Genomic DNA, 27296 nt, shown 5'->3' on the forward strand with positions numbered 1-27296 from the left:
GCCATAGGTTTTGCTGTCATGAAGGCTCCTACATATCTAGGTAAAGATCCCTGTGGAAAACACTGGGAGAACTGTGGCAAGTGGAATATGTATCAGAGCATTCTGTTTTGCTCTGGGACTTTATTTTAAAATGTGAATTTCAGGCTTTATAATAAGACAAGCTGCTCCTTCATAGAATGGAAAAATGCCACTAACTGGAGCATTCCCTTTATGACTCAATACTCTTGTGAGTATAAAAATAGGAGTTTCTTTTTTGTTTTTGTTTTTGCCTTAGGATTACATATATCATGCTTTAATCTTAAGAAGCAACCTTGTTAATACTAATATTACTAACTCTAACAATAATTACTACCAGTTACTGATCATTTATATGTTGTTAGGCACTAGATGAAGTTAGTGCAAAGTATTACTTGTATTAATTCATCAATTTTAACTACCCTATAAGATAGTATTATTATTGGACCTTTTTTTGATGAATAAATTAAGGCACAGAAAGGAAAAGACAGTTACTCCAAATCACCCAGTAAACAGAGAGCTATTATCACATTTGAATGTGGACAACCTGATACCAGGGCCTATATTTTTTACTAGGCCATATTATTATCTCTCATACTACTGAAGAAGTAATAAGTGCTTACATATTATAGAAATGAACATGAAATCCCTGATAATTCAAATTACTTGTTTAAGGCACTTGGCTAGCAGTGTTCTATTTCACTTAATAATAATAAAAAAGGACCCTTTTTCTTTTCTCATCCCTCTACATGACCACATTTTATCCACCCTTATATGAACTGGTCACTCCCTTTGATACTAAAGAGTAGAAAAACATACAGACAGACTCTAATTTCTCTACTGAGTATATTATCATAAACCTATGGAAATAAGTTAAAAAGTTAGAGGAATGTGGGTGTAAGGATCTGAGGAGAATTTTTAGAATACAATTAGTGTTACTGACTGCTATGCAAATAATCCTCTGATGTAAATTCAGTGTGAAAGTACTGGAAATTCAAATAAGACAGACAGTTTTCCTCTCTATTTAAACTGTAATCTAGTTGATCAAATCATTTGTTTTGTTTAAGTCTATTGATTTGTTATTTCCTAATAATGCAAATATATGAAGAAATTTTTTGAGTATCAATTACTTAGAAGGGATGCTGTATACAGTATACTATATTTTTTGCTGACAAAAATGGTATAGATGTTGAATTTTCTCAAATATTTCCAAACATTTAATCTAGATTATGAAATATCTTTAATAACAATATTCTTGTTTTTAAGAGCTGCAATGATTGCTCAAGCAGTGTCCCTGCTGTAAACATAACAAGGGAAGTGATCAGCAGATTATGATGAAATAAAAATGGATCAATTATCCCATGTAAATATAAAAAGGCAGAAAACATATTGAATTTAAAACATAGTTGGCAGTTAACAGCTCCACTACTATTTAAATGCTTCTCACATCTATGCCTGGAACATCTCCAACAAAATTTTTAAAAGTAAATTCATTAAATCAGATTCACAAACAAAGAAGTCCAAAAGAGACTTTAAAAATACATTACTAATATCATAAACATGTGTCAGACACTGTGCTAGGCATTGGGGCATAGCCCTATTCCCTAGATCAACTCCAGATACTTAAATAGGAATTTAATATAAATATCATAAATAAATGAGGCAATGGAATGCAAGTAAGTGTTGAGTGATAGAATGTGGTTGTTAAAAAAAAAAACAATGTTAAAAAAACATTGCTTTTTTTAACTATAAGGCTGATTTGCTATATCTGTTAACTATGTTTCACTACTTAATATTAGCTTATAATTACTGCTAAATGTGAAACAAATATATACTATCCACTAATCTATTTATAAAAGATAAGAATATACCACTCCCCTTTTGGGTATATTATTGTCCTCTATATAATAACTATATGCTTAATTATATGACATATAGTCATAATTAAAATATATAGTTACTAATTAAAATATATATTATAGTAACTGCATGGGTATAATTATAGTAGTTTTATTGCAATTACACATATATAAGTATAGTAGTTTCAGCAGGTAACAAAATAAAAAATATATGCTAGCATTTTAATATAGCAACACAATCTTTTCTAAGATTGATTTCTATGTTACTTATCTCTTGGTGCTCCCTATAGATATTGTATTCCTTTCTCATTCTTCATACTCTCAGCTTCTGTCTATGCAGGACTGCTGGTATTTTCAATATTTAAAACTTCTCATTTCTTCTGGCCTATTCAAGATGGTATCTTCAAACACCATTTTTTATCTAGATCTTTTGATCTCCTTTTACACATTCTTACATATTTAACATGTTGCCAACTCTGGTGCTTGTCTCGCGCATGCTTGCTTTCTTCCATGTCACTACTCTAATATGCTTCATTCTAGTTCACTGTTATCTCTTTTCTGAAAATTCATCAATATTACTTGTCTTAGGCAACAAGCTCAAAATGAAAAGGACCTAAAAGAGAATCACACATAACTGGACATTTTATATTGTAATTCTTGATAATACAGCCACTTCCTTTGCTTTTTCTTGACATGAAATTTTCATAATGAGAAGTGAGAGGCAGTGTTCCTTCTCCTCGTTTTCTTAATCAAAGACTGGTTTTAAAATATTCTATTTATTTCTTTTAGAGAGAAGCAAAGGGTGGGAGAAAGAGAGGATGAGAAACATCTACACATGAAATAAACATTGATTGGTTGCCTCTCCCACACTCTCCAGCCGCGGGCCTGGTGCAACACAGGCACATCTGGAATCAAGCAGGCATTTCACTTGCGGAAGAAGCTCAACCAACTGAGCCATGCCAGTCAGGGCAAAGGCTGACTTTCAGACGTCAGCAAAATGGTACTCAGCCACCTAAGAGACCCCAGCTGACTCAGAAGCAGACTATCTCAACCTTCCTTCTTCTTCTCTTATTATTATAGCAGTAACCTAACATCTCACACGGTTTTAATTACCACTTGAAAGAGGGCTTTTCAAGACTTAAATCTCCAATATTGCTTCTGATCTTCCTTCTCTTGCTTTCAATTTCCTTCAGTCCTAGGGTATTTCCTTTCATGTATCTTATAGATAATTAACACTAAAGGTATCTCAAACCTAGTTGAATAGTTATTTGTACATTTAAACTCTGAAATACTAATAAATTAAATAGAAAAACTATGTACAGCATGGGGCAAAAGTAGGTTTACAGTTGTGAGTATGTGAAACAGTTTATTCCCATGTTATTACATATTAATTATTGCAATATTTTCCATATGAACAACTTATACCTACTTTTGCCTCACTACATAATTCTTTCTTTACCCCTCTTTTTCTACCAACCTCACCATTTAGAATTTTATTTCATGGGACAGAATCTGAGAATTGCTTTTTAAAATTTTTAAGAAACCGCTAATTAAAGGAATCTAGAACATTCTAATGACTCTGCAATTTTTTTTTAACCTTTTTAATAGTACGATCAGTTGAGAGATATCTATGGAAAGAAGGAGCAATAAACATTTCTATATTCAGAGTACACCATAATCACAATGATCCAGGCATTTCATATTTAATGTAACCAATACTCAAACACTAGTTAGATTAAGTTTTGAAAGTTATTTAAAAGAGTCATTGATATTTTAAAAACTGAATATCCAACTTGTTTTTTATGACTGTGGTTCTACTAATTCTATGCATTTATATAATAAAACATTATGCTTTAATAAAAGAATTCTTATTTTGTCTCCTGTGCCTTGGGAATGAATACTGTTAGTACAATTTATAAAAGCAGAAATTATCATTATTATAAAATCTTTTTTGAAAGTAGTAGCATATAAATATTTAATAAATGGAATTTGATATCTTATTTTAAACATGATTATATAGCTTTCTTTGTTTAAGTAGCAGTGTAAGAAAGTATAAGTAAGAAATATATTCAGAAATTAATGCTAGAATATAGAAATTCTTTTACCATTTTACATACTACCATACTTCTTAGAGAATAAATTTGTTGGATAATTATTATTTTTTGAAATTATTGCATAAAAATGCAGGAGACATATAATGCTAATAGTGTTATTCTATTTTCAGACAAAAGCATCCTGAATAAATATGGTGTTTGCCACTCTGGAGAAAATAAATGATATTTCACTAAAAGAAGCTCATGGGTGAATTTGTAGTGTAAAATAATTTGAGACTGAAATGAAATGAAATGAATACCATTCATTAAAGAATGATATGCTTTGCACTGTCCCCATATCATTCAGCTCATTGTATGAGCTTACATCAAGGGCTTCCTTCATTACGTACTGGTGGGTTGCATTAAACCTCATGATACTTTCATACCAATTCCGATAACTATTGGAAAATAACTACCAGGCTGAGCATTTCAATAATTCTACCATTTGAGATTCAGGTCAATTTAGTCTGATACTCTTGTCAAAATGTGAATATATGTATGAAATGTGAGCTGCAGGACAGATAGGTTCCTATTCATACCTTAACTGAACTAAAAATTGTTATCTTGTGCTTTGAATGGCTGTCAGCTCTCAAGATTCTCAAGAAAGTGTTACTTACTACAGTTTTCTTCATCTGAATTATCGCTGCAGTCATTTTGGCTATCACACCTCCAGTGATCTGGGATACAGTTGTTGTTTTTACACTGGAATTCATGAGGTCCACAAGTTTTTTTATCTGTAAAAAAAAGAATCATAGTTTCATCGTTGACTCCATGACAACATCCCTCACAATATCCTCACAGCCATGCCAAATCCAGGGCATACGACATTTCATTGGGCCTTAAATAAATGCTAACTGATAGGCATTCCCTAGGAAACTTAAAGGTAAATACTGAATAACATTCACCTTTCCATCTAGTTTTATGTTGTTATTGGCCATGCTTTCATCACAAGCTTATTACAAAGCAATTGATTGGACCACCCATGCAAAGTCAACACAAATCAATTACTTAAAAAAAATAAAATTATCCGAAACTACCCTTCTCCTTAGAATATCACTCCCCTCAAGCCACCTTCTATCTATGCTAAAAAGTAGCAAAAAGAAATGGTTATCAATCAAACTCTGAGGTTGTCATCTTGTCTTTCTCCCTAAGGAACTCTTATTCATAATCTACCTATAGTCACCTGCTCTAAATTCATAAATTATAATAGTGCATTATATGTACAGACCTTGACTATTAATAAGTTACTTGACCCTCTAAACAATCTCACTGAACACCAGAAGATGTATTAACTAGCTTTTCACTTTACAAATAACAAAACAGAAACTCTTAGAAGTTTATTAACTTGATGATTTTTTTCTACCACTAAATGGCACAGCCAATTATTAAAGTGTGCTTTAATTCCTGATTTAGTGCTCTTTAGAATAAATTTGTGGTCATATGAGCCAAAATCAGAATTTATTTAATGTTTAGGTCATATATTTTTTAAATTTATTTAGATAATACTTAATTGTATATAGTCTAAAACAGTGCTTCTTAAACTTTAATCTGCATACTTAAAAATCACTTGGGAATTTTGCTAAAATAGAGATTGTGATTAAGTAGATCTGGATTTCTAACAAGCTCTCTAGTGATAACATTGTCCTTGGTCTATGAAATACATTGACCTAGCAAGGGTCTAAGCATCAAGATATATAAATTCAATAACATAAAAATAATAAAATTATACATTTAAATATACAATTTAGGACACATTTATTTCTCTTTCATATACTTAGTTTGGCTCCCTATTCTCAGCTGTATTAGAGATGAACAGTGAGGTGTTTAACAATTCAGACTAGTAAAATGAATTAGCTAAAGGAGGAGATAAGTTCTTTGGTGATGGCTGCTATAGTTTATTTCAATGCATCTTATAAACTGCAGATTCAAATAGGATTATAAAAGCAAAAGTGATTTAGGTATAATTATAAAAATTAAAAAATGAATGTCTACTGAAAACTCACCCTCACTCTTCAGCATTTTCATCAGTATGATCACACTCAATCTTTACAACCTCCCTAAAAATTATTATTACATGCATTTAAACACATGAGAAACATAAGTCTCAGAATTTAAGTTTCATCTCCAACTTACAAAGGTATTAAATAGCAACAGAGAAATTTATATCCAGATCCAACTCCAGAAATATTTTATATTTCTGTAGGAATTCCCATGATACATTTCAAATGCATTTTTCTACTAAATAAATAGATGATGAATGATAGATAGATAGATAGATAGATAGAGAGAGACCTCCCATATTTCCCTTCACTCCCCTTTCTTCCTTCCTGCCTTCCTTCTTGCCTGCCTTTTAATGATGACTCAGAATCTAATGTGTCACTGTCTTGAGTGCTGTGTTTTATAATTTATCCTTTCTGCTGTCATACTTAACTTTAGATTTTAATATTGGCTTAATATCTACAGAAGTTCTAATGTAGTATTCTAAACATCTCAATCAAGAAATGCGTTAGGATGGTTGGAATTTCAATAATGACTATTATTAAATGATTATTTCATTGTAGTAATTAAACTCCTCTGAAACTACCACTCTCTCTATATGACCATTTATGTATTCCTTGTCATGTGTTGCTTGCATTATTTTTAAATATTTTAAAATTTTAGAATATATAATGTAAGAAAAATAACACAGAGACAAAACAGATCATGTGACCTAGTATTACAACATTGGCCTCAAGTAATTCCTCATGACGCCCAAAGTTTACAAGTGGAATTTGGCAATCAATATAATCCATGTTTTTTATTCCACCCCGCCCCCCAAATCCTATTTGTATTTTTTTCTGTTTAAACATTTGTATTGTATTTTGTGTTCGAAAGAGGTCTGCACATATTTTTCTTTTAACAAGAACAAGTAACAGTTCATTTCCAAAATATTTATTTGGGGCATTCAGAAACAGTAACATGGAAAGGTTAATCACCTTATGTGAGGTTATTCAGATTTTATGTTTCCAAGGTACTTAATTTAATTTTGGATCTGCAATAGTTCCTATTAAAATTATCAAGACAAACTTTATAGACTGGTTCTGTATTTAAAATCTTTTTGAAGAGATATATATTATATATAATATTTTAATAAGAAAATGTATAAGCAGTGTTTAATACAGTAGTTCTCAAATTGGCTACACATTAAATTCACCTAGAGAACTTAAAAAAAAATCCCTTGCCAATTCAGATCTCACATCAATTAAACAAGACTCTGGGGTGGAGGACAGACTTCAGTATTTTTATTAAAGCTAGACTGGTAATTCCAATGAAGAGCCAAGATTGAAAATCACTGGCCCATAATCGCACATCATAATACTCTAGAGTAATGAATACAAAATACTCATAATAGAGTTTTCTATTAATCCATATTGTTAAGTAGCATTGGGAAATGCATGATTTCACTTTTGGTATTATAAATATAGAGAATGCAAATATAAGACAGCCATGCATCATTTAATGATGGGAATACATTCTGAGAATTGTTATTAGCTGATTTTGTCATTGTGCAATCACAGAGTGTGCTTACACAAACCTGGATGATATATAGCCTACTACACACCTAGGCTGTATGGTATAGCCTGTAGCTCCTGCATCACAGCCAGTACAGCATGTTACTATACAAAACTACTCAAGGTAAGATAAAACACAATAGAAAGTGACATAACTGGGGTGTGGCAAACAAGAGATGTGTGAGGCTGAGGCTGGCATAACATAACACACTGTTTTACAATAACTTATTTTAGAAGTAGAAGGAATAAGCTCTAAAGTAATGATAAAATATATAATAAATATGTAAAACTATAATATAGTTGTTTATTATCATTATCAAGTACTATATGTTGTACATAATTGTATGTGTTACACTTTCATACAACTGGCAGAGCAGTATACTTGTTTACACTGGCATTACTACAAACATGTGAGTAATGTGTTGAACTATGACATTATGAGGGGTGTGAAGTCACTAGGTGACAGGAATTTTCTAGCTCCATTATAATATTATGGGACTAACCATTGTATACACAGTCTATCAAAATGTCATTATGTGGCACTCATGTGGAATCATGTGGCACTCTATTTGGAAACTAGGTTTCTTTGTTTATTTTGCTTTCTCATTAATTGTAGGTACTAGGACAAATTGGATTCTCCTAGAAAGGTGGGGTAAGACATACAGATATAACATTTTAATAGGAAAATGTATGATCAGAGTCTCATACAGTGTAAAACTTTATGCAAGTTATGCTGCAGTTTTTTATTGCTTATATGTGTGTGAATGGGAAGTTTCTGAAAAACGATAAAAGAACCTTGTGATGGTGATGGTGATGCTTTGGGAGAGAGAACTGAGGAAGTGCACTGGGAAACGGGGACTGCCAAAGGAACACAAAAGAATGTACAAACTCCGGGAAGTAAAAGTGAATTTGGAAAGGCCTGAGGATTCAAGGTCAGTATATATGTTTAATTATATTTGTATGTATTAGCAAGAACAAAATAACACTTAAAAAATAAAGCTTTTATGATGGCATCAATGAAATGAGAAATACCTATGAAAACTAAACTTGTGAAATTTTCATGAGACCTTCATACTGAAAACTATAAAACATTGCTGAAATTAATAATGTCTAGGAAAATGTAGTGCTATATCATGCCCATAGATTAGATAATTCAAAATTGTTAAAAAGTTTCCTCTAAATTGACATGTAGAATTAATGCACATTTCAGCAAGTTATTTTTGAAGACACCGATTATTTTAAAATTACATTGAAGTGAAAATTATCTAGAATAATCAACCAATACTGAAAAATAACAAAGTTGGAGAATGTACAATATCAGATTTTAAGAGTTACTGTAAAGTTACAGTAATCACAAGGGTGTAGTGTTGAACAAAATGAAATCAGAAATATAGGCATACATATATAGTTAAATGATTTTTAAAAAGGCCCTAAGTCATTTGAATGTGGAAAGGAATGTTCTTTTCAGCAAACATTGCTGAGACAAATGGCTATCCATATGAAAAAATATTACCCATCATACTCTATACACAAAAATTAATCTGAGATGATAATAAATTAATATAAAGCTTCCAAATTACAAACATATAATATTGGAGTGAGCAAACACAAAATTATTACAAATAAAGAAGTATTGGTAAACTGGACTTAAACAAAATTAAAATGTTTTATTACTTAAAAAACATTTTTAAATGAATAGGAAAAGCAGCATACTTTAAATATTTGCAGCACACATATATGAGGAGGTATGTAGATCCAGAACTGATAAAAATTCCTACATATCTTTCCCATTAGGAAGCAAAAGACTTGGAAAGATGCAAAAAAGAAGATATTTGAATGACAAAGAAAGGTTTTCCTAATTATTAATCATCAAGGTAATGCAAATTCAAACCGCAATGAGATACCAATACATACTCACTAGAATTGCTCTAACCAAAAAGGCTACATTAAATTTTCAAAAAAATATAGAGGACCTGAAACCCTCTACTCTGGTTCTTTTAAAGGTAAATATATTTACCCTATAATTCAACAGTTTCACATCCAAGTTTTCACCCAAGAAAAATGAAAACAAATATTCACAAAATAAATTTGCTCAACAATGGTTATAGCAGCTTTATTTGTAATAAAAAAACTTCTAAAGTAATCCAAATTAGAATATATTCATACAATTGAAAACTACTCAGGTATAAAAATATAATAAATTTTTAACACTAAACTTAGAAATATCTTACAGTTTTGTACAAATAAAAAATTTACAAACAAAAGAGTACATATTATATTAATCCATGTATATGACCTACAAATACAAGCAGTAGTAATATATGGTGACAGAGAAGAGTTGGTGGCTGTGGAATGAAGTGTTACGGGCATTGACTAAAAGATTGGTAAGAAAATTTTCTGGGGGATGGAAATGTTCTGGATCATGTTTTGGGTGTTTGGTATGTAGTGTATAAGATTATAAGGACTCATCAAAGTGAACATTTATGACCTAGGCATTTACTTTTAGTTTTAATTAAAAGTGATTTTACAATTAGAATTGAAGGAAGCAATAATTTCAAGTATACCATGATAAAGTAATATTCATTTAGTCCTTGAATGTTCAGGCATTTTTAGAACAGAAGGGTAGTCTGAAAGAGAGTTTTCTGTTTAAAAAAATACCTTAGTTTGCCCTGAAAATTTAAATGCACCAAATTAACTATAAGCAATAGCAAAGATAGATAGATTGATAAATACATAGATCGATGATAGATAGATAGGTAGGTAGATAGATCAACCCATGTTTTTTATTCATTTAAATCCAGAGATTTCTTTATTTGGCACATGTAGCTACCATGTATTATTTAGTTGTAGACATTTGTAGTCTCAATTGGCTCATGCACAATTACCTGTGTCAGAGATGATGATTTAAATAGAAATGAGTATTGGATTTCCTAAGACATAAAATGCATTTTTTTGCATCCTCTATTGTCTGATGTCTCTTTAGCACAAAGGTACATTTGGACTTGTTCCCCCAAAAATGTGTACATTTGAAAGTTGACGATAGCACTCTAAAATGACAAATAAACACATATTTTCTTATAGATCCTGACTACAATGTATGTGATCCAGGTTAATAAATATAAATAATATTTACATTCTTTGTTGTCTGAAATCGCATTTTCTTTGGAGGTGCCAAAGGTTTTATTTTAATATGTGAATTAAATGATATTTTAGGCTTTCTATATCACTTGTTTTCCTCCTGTTGATATCCTATGTCAATGTATGCCACTAACATGTTTCCAATAATGTTTAACAGGTAAAACATGTTATATATAGACCTTTTATATATAACACATTTCTGTTTTTGAGTGTTGCACGAATTCAGATAAACACATTATTAGGCAGAATGAGCAATTCTTTTTTATTTATTTATTTTTAGAGAGCGGGGGAGGGAGGGAGAAAGAGAGGCAGAGAAACATCAACGCATGGTCACCTCTCATGTGTCCCCCACCGGGGACCCAGCCTGCAAGCCAGACATGTGCCCTGATTGGGAATACAAACAGGCAACCCTCTGGTTCACAGGCTGGTGCTCAATCTACTGAGTCATACCAGCCAGGGCTCAATTCTTCAACTAACATAAAAGATAATGATTATTGTATGTATATATAAAGGGAAAATTTTTTGAATATAGAATGCTCTTTAAAATTAATATTTTAATGAATCAATAGATACCCCACCAAATTGAAATCATGTACTGTTTCCCAATGAACATTTAGGCTTTTACTTTTGAAAATGAAATACCACTTGTAAATATGCCATGTGTTTTATTCCACTACTGATCAGAAGAAAATGGCTTGGAAATTTTACATATCGGGGTCATAGAACTCAGCTGGCTATCAATTTGAAAACATAGTGTATTAAATCATTTCAGAGCAAACCTAGAAAGATAATTTTAGCTTGGGATTTAAGAAATGTTGGAAATAAGGGGGTTTTGTTATTTTTGCTAATATTCTTTTATAATCATCACCTTCTATTTTCTTGTGCAGGTAACATAATTACAAATAGTTGGGTAACTGTGTTGCATCCTCTCCAGGCTGGGCAGGTCCACTTGGGTCTCAGGGAGAAAGAAGAAGATGCATGGAGCCATGGAGATACTTGGCATGTCTTTATTCAGGAGAGTCACACAGGCCACAAGCCCGTGTCTGGGGAAATCACACAGGCCACGAAACCATGTCGAGGGAATCACACAGGCCACAAGCCCATGTCCAGGTCGATGCCCTGACTCCCCTCCCCTTCCAAAGCTCCTGCCCCTTAAATACTAGCCTCAAACAAAGCAGGCTACAGGCCAGAAAGTGAAGTAACTAGCATGAGCAGCACATGTGAGCCAACTCAAGGCTACTGAGGAGTTCATCGCATCCAGTCTCAAGACCGTGAGACCCAGGCTCAAGGGTATGAGAACACCGCTTTATCAGTCCCCTTCAAAGTTATGAGGAGCTGCTTCCTCCAGTTACCCACACGTCTGAGTGAGGGAGCCAGACCACCTCCACTTATCCTACAGTAACATTCTACAATTTGTGTTATTAAAGAAACAGATACAGAAACATGGAGGCAAAAGGAACTATGAGAAAAATGAAGTTGCACCTCCATCGTGGTAACTATATTATTTCATTCCAGATTATAAAACATCATGGAATCAGAAATATGAAGTTAGAAGTGGAGTTAAAACTGTAGTTAGTACCTTCTTTTGTAAAAACTTTTGTCTTCTTTGGAGCGGCAGTGTAACCATCTGTCAACTATCAAAACATAATCTCTTTATGTAGAAGTCATTATTTTCTTTCTCTTTTTTTCTCAATCTCATTTAGTTCTGACTACTCATTCTAAATTCTCCTCAGTGTCTCTGATGTCTCTGTAAGCATCATATGGAAATTAATATCTATATATGCTGCTTGGCAAATGTCCTAAAGATCCTGACTGGTTATGAATTTCTCAACAGTGATGATACAAGAGAACATATTATCTTCCTTATTTTCTACAGCAGGTAAATTTACTGGCACATATTCTTTGGCTGACATGAACATAGTAAATATATAATATTGTAATTGGCTTTTTTTCTGTTGAAACTACTACTCCCGCACCTGCTGAAGATGTTACTCTTGAATTACTCTCTCCTCTTGTAACGGGGTGTAGCCAGGCCCTCCCAGGGCATATTTGTGACGAGGTCGGGAGACTGGGGTGTCCAAGAAAAATATATTCTCCCCACCCGAGGGCAGCCGCCATGGGGGATGGGAGCCTTGAGCAGGGCCATTGAGGGTCATTGTGCATGTCAATAGCAGGACAGCTTGATTCCTCATATGCAAAGAGGGTTATTTTGCACATCACCAAGGCTAATCAGGAAGGTTTGAAACACTTAATGCAGAATGTAACTGGGAGTGAGAGGAGAGACAGGGGCCTGCCGGAGAGACAATAGGACACAGACTCTGGGAACAGTGTGAAGACCACATGGGAAGAAAAAGGGAGAAAAGAGTCTTGCTAGTGGACCATGAGAAGGTGCCACATGGTTTTGGATTAAGAACTAGGGATCGCAGCGACGCAGCAAATGGTGCTGAGAACTGAGAGAGGCCTGCCTAGCCGAGCCCCGGACTTCTGTTATTTTCTTCTGAAGGACGGTACCCCTGACTGGCCTGACTGGCCTGGCTGGGCAAAGCGGGGAGGGCAGGACTGTGTAGGTTGGTGGGTGTTTTAAAGGGATTTTGAGATTTAAGAGCAACATTTAGCTATTAATCAAACCTGTATAACTTTTGAATAAATAGTTCCTTTTCACCAAACTCTGCCATTCAGAGCTATCATTCCAAGGGTGGTGGGCAAAGGAAATAAAACTGAGGGACCCCGGGGAAGCGGGGGTATCGTTGTTTCGGTAATAGCATCTGGGCACCACCCATATTCAGGAGAGTCACACAGGCCACAAGCCTCTCACCAGAGTCCATTTGTTCGGTAACACTCTGTCACATGGAGGACAACAGGATCCAAGAGGGCCTCTTTTCCTATACCACAGTTGGTTCATGATAGTTATGTTATACATGTTAAAAAAAAATTATAACTTAAACCTAACAAACAATTATTCATATTTGACACTAAATATATGGAGTAGGGCAGTACAGGGATTGTATTGTGGCTAGGCAATGTCCTCAGGAACCCAGATTTTTATCATTCTGTTCCGCCATCCTAACTAACAGCTTCTGTTGTTCTTTGTCACCTCATGGTGCAAGATGACAACTAGCACTTGAATTTTCATCTTGAAGGTCAAAACGAGAAAAAGCAGAAAGGTAAAAGAAGAAGCCCTTTACCTTGAGAAAATTTTCTTTAAACCTCTTTTTGGAAGCCCAACATAACATCTCTGGTTCCATTTTAATGGGCAGAACTTAGTCAGATGGGGACATCTATTTACAAGGGGAGCTGGGAATTGAGATGCCATATTCTGTATAGCAATCTATCAACCTAAAATTTAGGATTCTGATTCTAAGGAGGAAGTAAAAATGGTTATGAAGATAAGCAACTTATGAGTCTCTGTCAATAAATTAACAAGGCTAATTAATGCCGTTGAAATAATATCTGTGACTACTGAAAGGAAAAACTATAAATTTCCTTTATAGTTTGCAAGTATTATGATGTCAGGTTGCCTTGGATCATTTTTAAAAATACATAAAAAGCACTCATTTCAGAAGACACCAATAAAGTAAGGAACACCTTAGAAATGGAGAAAAATGATATAGGATTTTTATGACTATGTGAATACTTGACCAAACTGTATCTGAAGTCAACTCCAACTGTTCCTTGGAATCAAGGCAAATAATTTATTACTAGTTTGTGTTCATTATCTGCCATTTACAAACAAGAGTCCTAGTTAATGCAAATATCATATTATTTTATTGCTTAAAAATCTAAAGGACTTCTAATATTAATATTCTTACCTATATGTGCTGATCTACATAATACTTGGGCTGTTTTATTGGTTTACAATTGCCTGGGAAATATAAATCTCTTTTCACAAGAAAACCAGAGTCATTTTCTATTTAAAAATGATTTATAAACCCAGGTTTCCATGAAGATGGGACATAGCATAAGCACAAGGTTTGAGCATATTCTCTACATGACATGTTATTAAAGCTTCTAGTGATATTGATTATCTGGAAAGCTGCAGGTTGCCTTGCATTGTAAAAGTGTTTGGTTGATCTGAAAATTAATTTCATGTTACTTCTCATCCATCAGGGTAATATTCCTCAATGAGCACTTACATGTACAACCTATTCTTCTGGGGGAATGGGAAAGAATATGCGGATGCACCAGCAGTTGAAAACAACAGTGGCAGCTGCAGCTTGTCTCAGTGGAATCTTGCTACTTTTGTTTTGTTTTGAATTTTCATTTTTTTAACTTTTACATCACTCTTCCAGGTAGAGAACAGAAAGGCTTATAAAGTAAAACAAATTACCAGTGACATTTTCTTTATCAGGAGGTGACTTTATAATAAGCTAGCTCTCTAGACACTCTAATAATGACACTTTTAAAAATTGCATGTCAATGCAATGTAATTTTCAGTGGAAATTTTTTTAAGCTTGTATTATGCAGTCTTAGAAAGTGTCATATTAAATCATGTAATGCCATCTTTGTGATTTTGTTTCCTTTATAAAGAAATTTGTATTGTAGCTTTATATTTGTAAAGTGGGGAAGGAAGTAGTTATTATCTCATTTTTTGCCAATACACTCTACATCATCTGCCAAATGCCTGCTAGTCCATTCATGATACTCTTTTCAACAGCCTGTCATTTTTTAAATTTTTATGGAGAAATAATTGACATGCATCACTGTATAAATATAAGGTGTACAACTTGATGGTTTGATATATATATATTTTGAAACGATTACAACAATAAGTTCAGCTAACATACATCTTCTTACACTGACACAATAAAAAAAAATGCAAAAGGAAAACTATAATCTTCTTGAGATGAGGACTCTTAGGATTGACTTTTAACAACTTTTCTATATATCACATAGCAGTGTTATCTATAGCCACCATGTTGTACATTACTAGTACTTATATTATAACTGAAAGTTTATAACTTAAGACCGCTTTACTCCAATTTCCCTTTCTCCCCAGTTTCTGCCTCTAATAATCACAAGTTCTTTTCTTCTATGATTTTGAGAGATTTTGTTGCTTGTATTTTGGGCTGGATTTTTATATTCCACATATATGAGTGTAAGTGAGATCATACAGAATATGTCTAGGTCTGATCTATTTTACTACTCATACTGCCCTCAGGTCCATCCATGTTGTTGCAAATGGTACGATTTCCTTTCTATTATTTTTTAATGGTTGAACAATACAGCAGGTCCTCCAGTAATGTTTTAATCAATGTCATTTCATGATAATGTTTATGAGATGCATAGGAACTTCTGTTTATATCGATTAGCTTATGGTAAAATTGTTTTTTTTTTTTAAATATGTCATTTTGCTGCAGTAACCTACTGATGATGTTATGTAAGCACTTACTATATTACATTGTGAATATACCAGAACTTCTTTATGCATTCATTAATCAATGCGCGCAAGTTATTTCCATGTGTTGGCTATTGTAAATAATGATGCTATAAACATGGAGTGCAGACATCTATTTTAAAAATATATTTATTGATTTTAGAGAGATAGTAAGAAAGAAATAGAGAGAAATGGGGTAAAAAAAAAAAAACAAGTATTAAAGTTAGAGCATGATTTGAATCCTAAATCTGGTTCCTAGCCATGTACAACATAATTATTTACCTTCAGTTTCTTGAAGGCTAATAATTATTGTGTAATTCATGTAGTATAAAACTGGACATTAGCTTAAAAAAAGTAAGTAGTGATAAGTAATAGTATTAACTATTAACTAGTTATTTACATAGCATTAATAGTAAATAGAGTAGATAAATGTTTAGTAAGTAAAATTAATAAGGAGTAAATTAAAATGTAAAAGAAGTATATTATAATAACAATTTTATCATCAGCAAGCTATATGAACTTACAAGGAAGAAAACTGATATTATTTAAGATTTTTAAAATGTTGCTGTCAGTGCCTTAGGTCCCTTATATTTATTATCTTGTTGTTTTAAATGAATAAGTGACTTTACTAAAACTTGGTGAGACATTCTATACACTTTACAGGCAAAGAACAAATATTAGTAAATTGCTGAGGTCACACATAAGTATTAGAACCATATAAGATAACTAAATGATCTGGGAAATCACATTTCCCACCTAAAATTTTGAAAGATTACAAGGTCCCTGGGGTCTTTCAAACAAAAATGTGCTTTATTTTTATTGCCTGCATATTTTTTTAAACTATCAGGTCTATAAAACATTTTTAGCTTCAATAGTATTGTATTTCTTGGAAAAGAGCATTTTATAAATTTTTAAAAAATCACATAAGAAATATATAGTCTTTACGGAAATTTAAAATAATGTAATTTAGAAAGGAAAAAATAGCTCATAGCTGCACAACAGGGAGAAAAACATATGCTAAGGATTTTCATAAGTCTTTAAACATTTCACATAAATAATTTTAATGGCTGCATAGTATTTATCTTGTGGGTATACCTTAGTTCAGCAAAAGAGTTCTCTAGAGTTTGATATTCAAGGTGTTTTGTTTTGTTTTTTATGGAAAGACAGTATTTGCCATAAAATGCTTCCTTCTACAGTTAAGTATGTCAATGCCTTTTTCAAAAGAGCCTTCTTTAGTCATATTCGTCACATTTTTACATTGCCTTAGTGAAAGAGTCAGAGTATGAGAGCTGGAGCTTGCTTTAGGACAGATTCTCATAAGAATCAGGATTTATATGTGGATATATTGTTATATTTGTCATTGCACTTTTAAACTATTTGAAATCCTGCTGAAATAGGTTCCCAAACTTAGAAAAATTTTTTCTACATTATTTTTATTTTTTTGCTACTAGATACCTCTGTAGAAAAATAATTCTATTATATACATTATAATAAATTAAGTTTTGGTATGCTCTTTTGTGGGGGGCATTAGGAGCATAATCATATTTTTCAAAAAGCAATATCTTGTTTTGATCAACTGCTGTAAATCATTTATCTACTGAATATGCTTTGGGTATACATAATACATTTAGTTAAGGATGTTGAAGTCAAAAATTGACTTCAATAAATTGAAAGCAAACAATTCAAATACTTATCATTTTTTTCTTTTTAACATTTCTATTTTGTGGATCTAGACTGATCTAAATTTTAGTATTTTAATACTTTGAAAGGTTAAGTGTGTGTGTGTGTGTGTATATGGAGATGATATATATATGATATATATGTTAAGGAGGTATATGTATTTCTTCACACATACACAGATGCATATTAAATATATTTATATATTCATATGTATATACACATGTGTATATACATATGAATACACATTTTTATATACACACACATTTTATCACATTCAATATGAACTTTTTGAGAATTCTGATACTGTCAAATTTTCTCTAAAATAAATTTTTGTGTATAAATTCAACTGCACTAAAATTAAAGTATTTTTAACTTTCTAGTATTGTTAGTATTTTCTAGTATTACTAGTATTGAATGGCATAATTGTTTTTTATACCTCTTTCACCCTGAATCATTTTAAATTTCATTTGATAATATATAAACCATTAATTATCTTTTGGTTGTTGTCCATCATAGAAAAGAGTATTTGATATGCATCTAGAATGCAGTTTTCTTTTACTTCTCCACATCCCAAATACCTTAGAGAATTCATAGGTTCTATTGTTAACAAGGCTTAGGAGAAATATTGTTTCCTCTCTGGAGGGCAGTGTGTATGAAAGAAAAATGTGTTTTAGCAACACCACCGTCTGGTGGCCGATTTCACGTTCTGCTAAACCAAGTTACCTATTTTCAACTCATTGTTTATTCTCATATACAAAATCATTTCAACAGAGAAAGTTATAGAAAGTTGAGATAATTGCATAGGCTCTATTTTTAAGGCTCCAAAGACAGCCTGTAAAGAAATTGAAAGAGACTAATAAGAGGAAGTGGAAATAGTTGTGTTGGATGATGGTGACTGACATTTGTGAGTCCTAGACTGTAATCTAACTATATGGATTATATCCTATCAGATTATGTACTTTAACCTAATTATATAAGATTGCCTTGTGTCCCTTATACACTTAGGCAAGTCTTCAAGATTTCCTTTTAATATGTTTCTTTAAAATAAAATTTAATGCATATTTATATCTGATGTTAGCTGAATACAAAGGTTTGGTTGAAAATTTATGGTGGGAGACAAAGTGGACAACACAGTGAGCTGTTTAGGGTCTCCTCCATATAGGAATATCCTAGATTCCTGAAACCCTAGTGATGAGGTTTTGTTCTGGTATATGGATTTGAAGCATATGATGTCTATCATCCTTGGTATCTACCATACCAGTCCACAATGAGCCAACGACTTCTAAATAAAGCATATGTGACTCTGCTGAGTTCCAATATGGAAGTACTTTTCCTGACATTAGTGCCCCTTCCTTCCCAGGAGCAACCCTAAAATAATGACTGAGAGGAGTAAATGAATAAATATCTCAGCTCTATCCTTTGTCCCACACAATCCCACAGTTTTCTGGTAGAACAGGTCCCTTTCCTACAGTTATCTGTACAATAATGTATCTTCTATTCTTTTCTTTCTGCAGTTAACTTCCCTAAGACTCAACTAGTGGTTTCTAGATTCAATCTCCTGAGTGAACTATTTGTATTCATATCCTTGCGAGTGCTGTTTCTCATTCTGGAAAAAAAAAAAAAAACATGCTAAAAAGGGTCTTATGCAATCATTTATTCTACAAACATAAGGCCTGTCATGTACTAGGCACTGTTCTGAGCTTATAGGACTTATACCAATGAATAAAACAGACATAAATCTCTACCCTCATTGAGTTTTTATGTTAAGAGCCAAGTAAGGATTTGTAAGACTAGCAAGAACAAAATGTAATAATAATTCATTGAAAGATAAGAAGTGTTACCGTGAGAAATAAAGAAGAGGAGGATAGGGAATGGGCACAGAGGGGAAATTTTAAATTATAAACTGAAAATGCTATATTAAGAGAGTGTCCTTGAAGACTGACAAAGAGAAGGAATTGGGTCATACCATTATCTGGGAGAAGGAAGGAAACAACTTAGGAGAGAAATGAACAAAACTGGTGCTGTGGGTGGCTGAAGTACAGGAAGCTTGAGTGGTGACAGATCGCAAAGATCATCCATTGGCGAGGAGGGTCACTAACAAGAGGCAAGGCTTTGCACAGAACTTCTCTTGCTATTTCTCTTCCTCAGAGGGCAGCATATACATTTCCTTTTCTCTTCTAACTTTTCTGACCAATGGATTTCAGGTGTTTACTTAGGATTATGCCAAAAAAAAGATGGAGCTTTGAGTGATTGCTACATTGACTAAAGCAATACAGAAATTCAGGATTTGATCTGCCATGATGGATTCTTTGGCTTGTATATTCTGGATAACGACCTTGTTCTCAGCTTTGATGTTTATGCTTACAAAGCGAGAAGGATGGCACACACTGATAAAGTATAAAATAGGTAGCCGCAAACCCAATTCATTTTTGAAAAAAATGGTGATTGTATTATAGAAAATGAAATTATGCTAGGTTAAATAAGCTAGTCAGAGAAAGCCAAATACCATACAATTTCACTTATATGTGGAATCTAATGAAGAAAATAAACTGATGAACAAAATAGAAATAGAGGGATGGATACATGGAACAGACTGGCAGCTTTCAGATGGGAGAGGGAATTGAAGGGGCTGGAAGAAAGAAGGTGAAGGGATTAACTACAAGACATATACATAACACATAGACACAGTCCACTGTGTGGTGGTAGCCAGGGGGAACGGGGAAAGGGTAGGTGAAGTTGGGCAAAGTGCAGGGGAGGGAAGGGGAATGGAAAGGCTTTCCCTGGGGGAATGTCCACATGATGCAGTGTGCAGATGATGTTTTATTGAGTTGTACACTTGAAATCTATATGGTTTTGTAAACCAATGTCATCCCGATAAATTTAATAAAAATAAAATAATAAAATAGAACTGGATTAATGAACACATATGACTAGTGGTCAATAATTTGATTTATGGGCTAGATTTATTGACTAGAATCAACAAATATATCATTTCAACTGAAATTTAATTTTTTTAACATTGGCATTTTCTATTTCATTTTAGTTGATACAGTAAATTTGGGTTCTCGTAATAGATTCATAAGTAAATATTGCTAGGAGCAGTCTATTAGAATTGGTATTAGTATTTTTATACTGCAGTTTGACTTTTATATATAAGCTTAAAAACAATAGCTAATGTGTGTGTGTGTGTGTGTGTGTGTGTGCGCGCGCGCAAGTATTTTTTTCTATGCTAGGTCCAAGGTTAAGCCTGACTTACATAACTTTCCTAGCAACTCTATAACAAAAGCATATAGAAAGCTCTGGTCAGCAGGCTCAGTTGGTTGGAGTATCATCCTAATATGCCAAGGTTGTGGGTTGGATCCCCCAGTCAAGGGCACATACAAGGAACAACCAATGAATGTATAAATAGGTAGGAAAACAAAGCAATGTTTCTCTCTCTCTTTCTCTCAAAAAAAATTTTGTTTTAAAAAGCACATTGAATAGCTGAGAATACTAAAGCTCAAGTTACAGTAAATTATTTTCCCCAAAGCCCACACCTCTTAAACTGTGGAAGGGACTTGAATTCTTATCATCTGACTCCCAAATCTGCACTATAAACTATTTTAAAACTGTAACATAAATAATCCCTCCAAACAAAGTTTTTCATTGCTTCTTTCTTCTGCCATTTTATACTAAGATCTAATTTCTGTGGTCTCTAAGAGTTGCATAAAATTGTGTATGTGCCAAAAGTTGTGCCAAAGTTTAAATTGAAAAACCTAGTTCCCTTTACCATAAAACCCTGAAGCAGCAACAGATCTGAGGGGAAGAAATGATACTCATGCAGTGAGTATAATTTACACTTACAGAAAAATAAGAATAATATTGCAAAGCTTTCAGTGACAAGACTTGTTATTTCTAAACTATGTTTCTTCTTCCTCCAAAATGTGGCATACTTAACATTTTGAGGGAAACAAATATAGTCCATACATATAGGCTCTCAACACAGAATATGCTCCTTACTTGACTTACAGTTCAACTGGATGCTACATTATCAAAAAATGATCACATTAGACTTTATCTTATCATTTCTTTATTGGCTGCCTAGTCAGCAAAGTATTGATTTCCTTTTTTTATGATTCTACTTATAGTAAATGATTGTTTGCTTGGTGTACTCCCCAATGTCTTTACAAACCTTAATAGTTAGATGTATTTATTCACCTTTTAATAGGCTTGTTCACCTCCTATAATAACACTGCATCTGCTGTAGAATCATATTTATCAGAGACAACAGGCTATAAAAGAAATGCAAAAAAGAAGCAAACAAACAAACGGTACTTGAGCTAAATGTAATAGAAGAATTTAAATAAAGGTGCCAATACAGTTCATATTTTAATACAACTATTAAAACATGCAAGAAAAGGTATTTCAATGGATGATATAAATCATTAAATCTGCATTAACTTATTTATTCAAATATTTCTTCCAGTTCTCAATATGTCATAATAAACAAATGTCACAATAAAAATGAAGATACAGAATTTTCCCTCATTGTCTTATGGGTCTACGAAGGAAAAAATGGCACTTTAAAATATATATCCTGTGATACATAGGATATATCCTCAAATTAATATCCACTGTGGAAGCTGAATGCAACAGTTGTTACAGGACCAGGTCGCTCGCCCCCTCTGGGAATAGCTACAAAGCAGAAGGGGAGGAGAAAGGAACCCAATGAGCGAGCGCCAGGTTTACCTTACTTCACTTGTCCATACATCATCTTCACAGATAGGCTATTTTTCACTATCACCTCTACTGGCATTTACTTAATACTTTATTAAATTGCTTAACTCTTCATAATCTAGCTTCATCATGAGCTACAAGATTTTGATATTGTAATCTGATAAATTGTTTTATATACTTTAAGTGCATATTTAAAATACATGTTCTCTTCACTATATGAAATTATCTATTGCTTACATGTTGAACGATTGCTATACATCAGGAGTTATTGCTTTGGCATAGTTTTTTCAAATATTTTAGGAGTAAAACACATTCAAACACACACTCACATGAATTAGGGACATTTAACTTAGAGTACTTGTGGTTTTAACTATTTTATACTATTTTAACTACTTAATACGTAAGGCACAACTGTGGGTTCACCGAATCTGTATAATAATATTGTGTTTCAGGTCTGCAACCTAAAGCTTTTCTTCCAGGCATTGGCATGTTTCTCTGTCATTAAAAATAAATGTGTATATTTCTCAAAAATTAAAAATGATATGCTAAACATAAGACTTACTAGTTGGTCTATATTGCCTTAAGGAGAAATCTGAAGGAAAAAAAAGTACTCAGGAGAAGTAGAAAACCAAATGTTATGGAGGACAGTGGGTGAGACAAAATAATCATACTTACTATGATATATAAATATAACATTGTGGGCATTCTGAATCTTAAAGCCAAAATTCAATTATGTCTTTGAATAGATGATACATAAATTGATTTTACAATAATAGTTTCAAAATTAATTCTAAGCTGCTGAAATATTAGACCCAAAGAATAATGTTTGATGGCAACCTCAAGTGACTAGTATGCCAAAACGCCTCATTTTAATTTTATACCTAAAATGTAGGATGATGTAATTATGAGGCAAGCAAGCATTATCAATATGTGGAGAGAGGGTTTGATATGGGATAAATATTAATGGGCACAAAATAAAATAAGATATATAATGTACAGGAAATTAAACATAAAAGCACTTCACCAAACAGTTCCCCACCCCCTCCGGAATCTGAGAAAAAAATCTTGTGCTGGGTTTCTTCTAAAATAATGTCAAAATCGTTACTATACAGAAGCCATTATAAGTTTTATATAAACAGAATCATATTTTGTATAATGTTTCTGAAACAAATGGATTGACAAATTACTAAAGCAAAGGTCAAGAAAGACCTAGATATATTTTCTCTAATTGGTTTGTTGATCATGATTGGATATTACATAGATCAAATTTGATTTTTTGGAGAGTATTTGGATTATAATAATTCTTTATTGCACATTAAGAGCTGACTCATGTAATGGAAGCATTCAACTAAAAAATGGGTAGAAACAAAAGTCATCAAAATTGTTACCAAAACAGGAGAGGTGACAGAACTACATAATTACATAATCACTATAATTCTTTGTTTTTATCCATCTCCCCCACCCCCTGATATTAGACTAACAAATTTATTTTGCTAAAGACAATATATATATATGGATTCCAAGTGAGGGTAAAAGATATTTTAAATTTATCATCTATATAACACATTTGAAGAAAACAAAATAGCTGGAATGCACACTACATTTACTGTGTTAGGTCTTATTGAAATGGGGAGAAAATAAGAAAGGAATAAAGTGAAAATGGAAGCTGAGAGAAAGAATAAAAACAGTGAGATGAAGGAAAGGACAGGAATAGTGAGGAAAAGAAAAATGGAAAGATAAACTGATATTAAATGTCTTCGATGAAGTACAGTCTTCATTCAAACTGACGAATGTTCAAAAGGTTGATCAAAAACATGCTCTGTATATATATATAAATTAATACAATTTATTTGCCACTATATAAATCTATATTGCTGCGTACTAAAATCTGTTGGGGTAAAAGCAGATACACAGAAACACAGGTTTTCTCCTTTTTTCAATTCTGATAAGTAGAAAATGGCTAATCAATGACTGTGAGCTAAATCTTGTTTTACTAAAGAGATTTGTACAAGCTTTCTTTCTTGTGCATTGATGAAAACTATTTTGATAAAACAAAACACTAATTTTCTTCCAGATTTATATAGCTATATGAGAAAATATTTATTGAATTTATTATTTTAATAGAAACTATTAATTTGAAACTGTTTCAGTTAACAGTAAACTGAAATTTCTGAATTATGTAACTGTTCTTTTTATTAGATAATTCCTCTTGTTTTAAGTGTTGAAACTAACTTGGATGGAAAGAATCACAAAGAAGATTGAAACAACTTATATGACAAATTTTGAAAGCAAATATACTACATTGGTATTATTATATGAATTCTTTTCACATTTTTGCTATTTACAGATGATGAAATTACTATCCAGGGGGGAAAAAAGGTTTTATCCAGGCTTCTAAATATAAGGTGTGGAAACAGCCTCAGAGAACTTATGCGACTTCTACAAGTCACAGTGGTAATTAATGACAAAACTGGAATTAGGTGCAGTTGAAATGAAAATGTGGAAATCCAACTTTTCCTGTGGCTGGACTGCCTTGTGTTTAAATCCATTCTTACTGATTTCTTTGCTTGGTCATTGACCTTACCTTCTGACTCTCAGTTTCCTCATCTATTAAATGAAAATTATAGTAACGGCCATAATAACAGTATCAATACCATCTAATTTACAGTTTTCTCTGAGGATTACAGGAAAGTAACTGACACATCACAGGACCTCAGTTAAATTTATTTATTTCATCCTCTCTTTTTTTGTACAAGTTTTTGCTTTTTTTAATCATCTTTTATAATGGGCAAGAATGTATCCCATAAGTTAATTAAAGACTAGATGTTCTCAATTCAAATGATGAATAAACAAACCTGAAGGTAGCTATGTTGCCTCAGGGTACAGTGAGAATAAATTTAGAAAAAAATTCTCAGGTATCAGAATTCCACAAATCTCTGTTGCTGAATTTTGTTTCCCCTTCATCACTTTTAACAACTAAACTCATCCTCCATTAGCCCACATTTTCTAGCTGAAACTTTCCTTCTATATGGTCCTTCCACCAAGCACTGAAAAGTCTGATGAAAAAATAAGAGAATAGACTCCAAAAGACGCAAACACATCATTAGTTCCTCTACAAGGGTGAGGAATGATCTTTACTGGAAATTCTTTACAAAATTCAACAACAACAAAAGAAATAACTCTAAAATAAAGTTCTGAAATGGTTTCTTCACTTTACAAGTCCAATTGCTTTGGTTATAGCTAACATCTGAATCAGTTCCCAGTGTTCTAGACTTAAAAAGGCTTTATATAGAACCCTTTCTTTGGATACTGCCAAATGGGCTTTTGCTCATTAAAAAAATGAAAATAGATACATATATATATATATAACTGATGAAGATATATTGTGAAAAGTATATATCCAGATGGAGGTAAATATAATAAAAATCTAATCCAAATATACTAGATGTAAACAGTATTCCTCTCTCTATTTCTAAGTTAGTAGGAGTGCTGGATTGACTAAGTATTTAAAAAAGAATTTTTGAGAAGGAGAATAGGGAAATTTAATTGCACATTAAACTTTGTGTCAGATATAGCATAAATCATTTTAAAAATGCAACCTTAATTAATCCTCTTAATAACTTTATAATAGATAGTGTTCATTTTACATTTCAGAAAATTAAGCTTATGGAGGTTCATACACTTAAGCTTACATGGCCAATAAATGATGAGGACAAATTCTTTGCTGTTTTTTACATCCTATCATACTTCTAGTGTGGTATCTACATATTTATTCACATGAATAGTTTAATTAAGTAGATCATTTTCCAAAAACATTTACAAAGCATGCTTATGATGTAGAACAATGCCAGAATACTTACAGTCTTGAAAATGTGTTATCTCCTAACAAACTTTTAATAGAATATTGGAGAATGTGAAATTTTTAAATATACCATACAAATTGATAAGTACTGTACTAAAAATGGGTTTTAAAAGAAGGCCTAATGGTAGTATTGGCTGAAGGTATAATGGTAGATTGGATGCATCATTTTGGCTGTGAAGAAAGATAAATACACTTAAACACATAAATACTAACACACAATTCCATCATACCGGACCTTAAATACTAAGTTGACATTACCAAGATAATATTTGGAGGCCTAAGAAAAAAAGTAAAGCCATCTTAATTCTTTATCTTCATTCTTAAATTTCTCATATACCCCAGATGAGTTAACATTGGTTTTCCTTTCTCTACCAATATTTAAAAATGTTTACTTTAGAGAAAATCCCTTTAGAGATAGGTATGAACTAAGGTCTCCAATAGGAAATCTATCACTGTGAACTTCTGTTGTTCTCTGCTACAATGAAACACCCATCTAGGAAAGCATTAAATTAAACAGTTTTACATTTTCCTGACTAACACATGACCAGAGAGCCAAAGGTACAAATTTTTATTCTAAACTGAAAGCATCTAAACAAAAAGGCACTCACTGTTTTAAAATAAAGTTGCATATACCATTAAAAATATTTTTGAAGGACAAAGACCTGTCTTAAAACTATATTTTCTTGGCAGACATTCACATATCAGGGACCATGGTAGTTATGCTGTCATTTGCAGAACCATTTACTCCACATTAAAGCAAAATATCATCTCCACCTCAGCAGGAAGTCTTGTTGCATAATTATGTTGGTCCTTTTCAGAAAATTTGCAATGCTGTTGTGTATTGATGAAAAGAGAATCCCACTTCCAATGGTACTTAACATCTAGTGATTTTTAATACCTTAAAAATATAGCTCATCCTTTTCTTGAAATACTCCCCAATATCCATCTTTCTTTTATTATTAACTGTAGAAACCCTCACCACTTCGTTATTCAAGACTTGGAATATTT

At 32.5% G+C, this 27296-nt stretch overlaps 1 protein-coding gene across 1 annotated transcript in view; it reads right to left on the bottom strand.

Moving 5' to 3' along the window:
* LRP1B (LDL receptor related protein 1B) overlaps positions 1-27296 on the bottom strand; it is a 1772547-nt gene that overhangs the window by 153364 nt on the left and 1591887 nt on the right. Inside the window, exon 67 of the mRNA XM_054562474.1 lies at positions 4585-4701. Within this exon, the coding sequence (XP_054418449.1) occupies positions 4585-4701 (117 nt within the window). The remainder of the gene's footprint in view (positions 1-4584; positions 4702-27296) is intronic.

This window comes from Pteronotus mesoamericanus, unplaced genomic scaffold (genome assembly GCF_021234165.1).
Source record: "Pteronotus mesoamericanus isolate MK-2021 breed Mesoamerican mustached bat unplaced genomic scaffold, CSHL_Meso_final scaffold_651, whole genome shotgun sequence".
NCBI classification, from domain to species: Eukaryota; Metazoa; Chordata; class Mammalia; order Chiroptera; family Mormoopidae; genus Pteronotus; species Pteronotus mesoamericanus.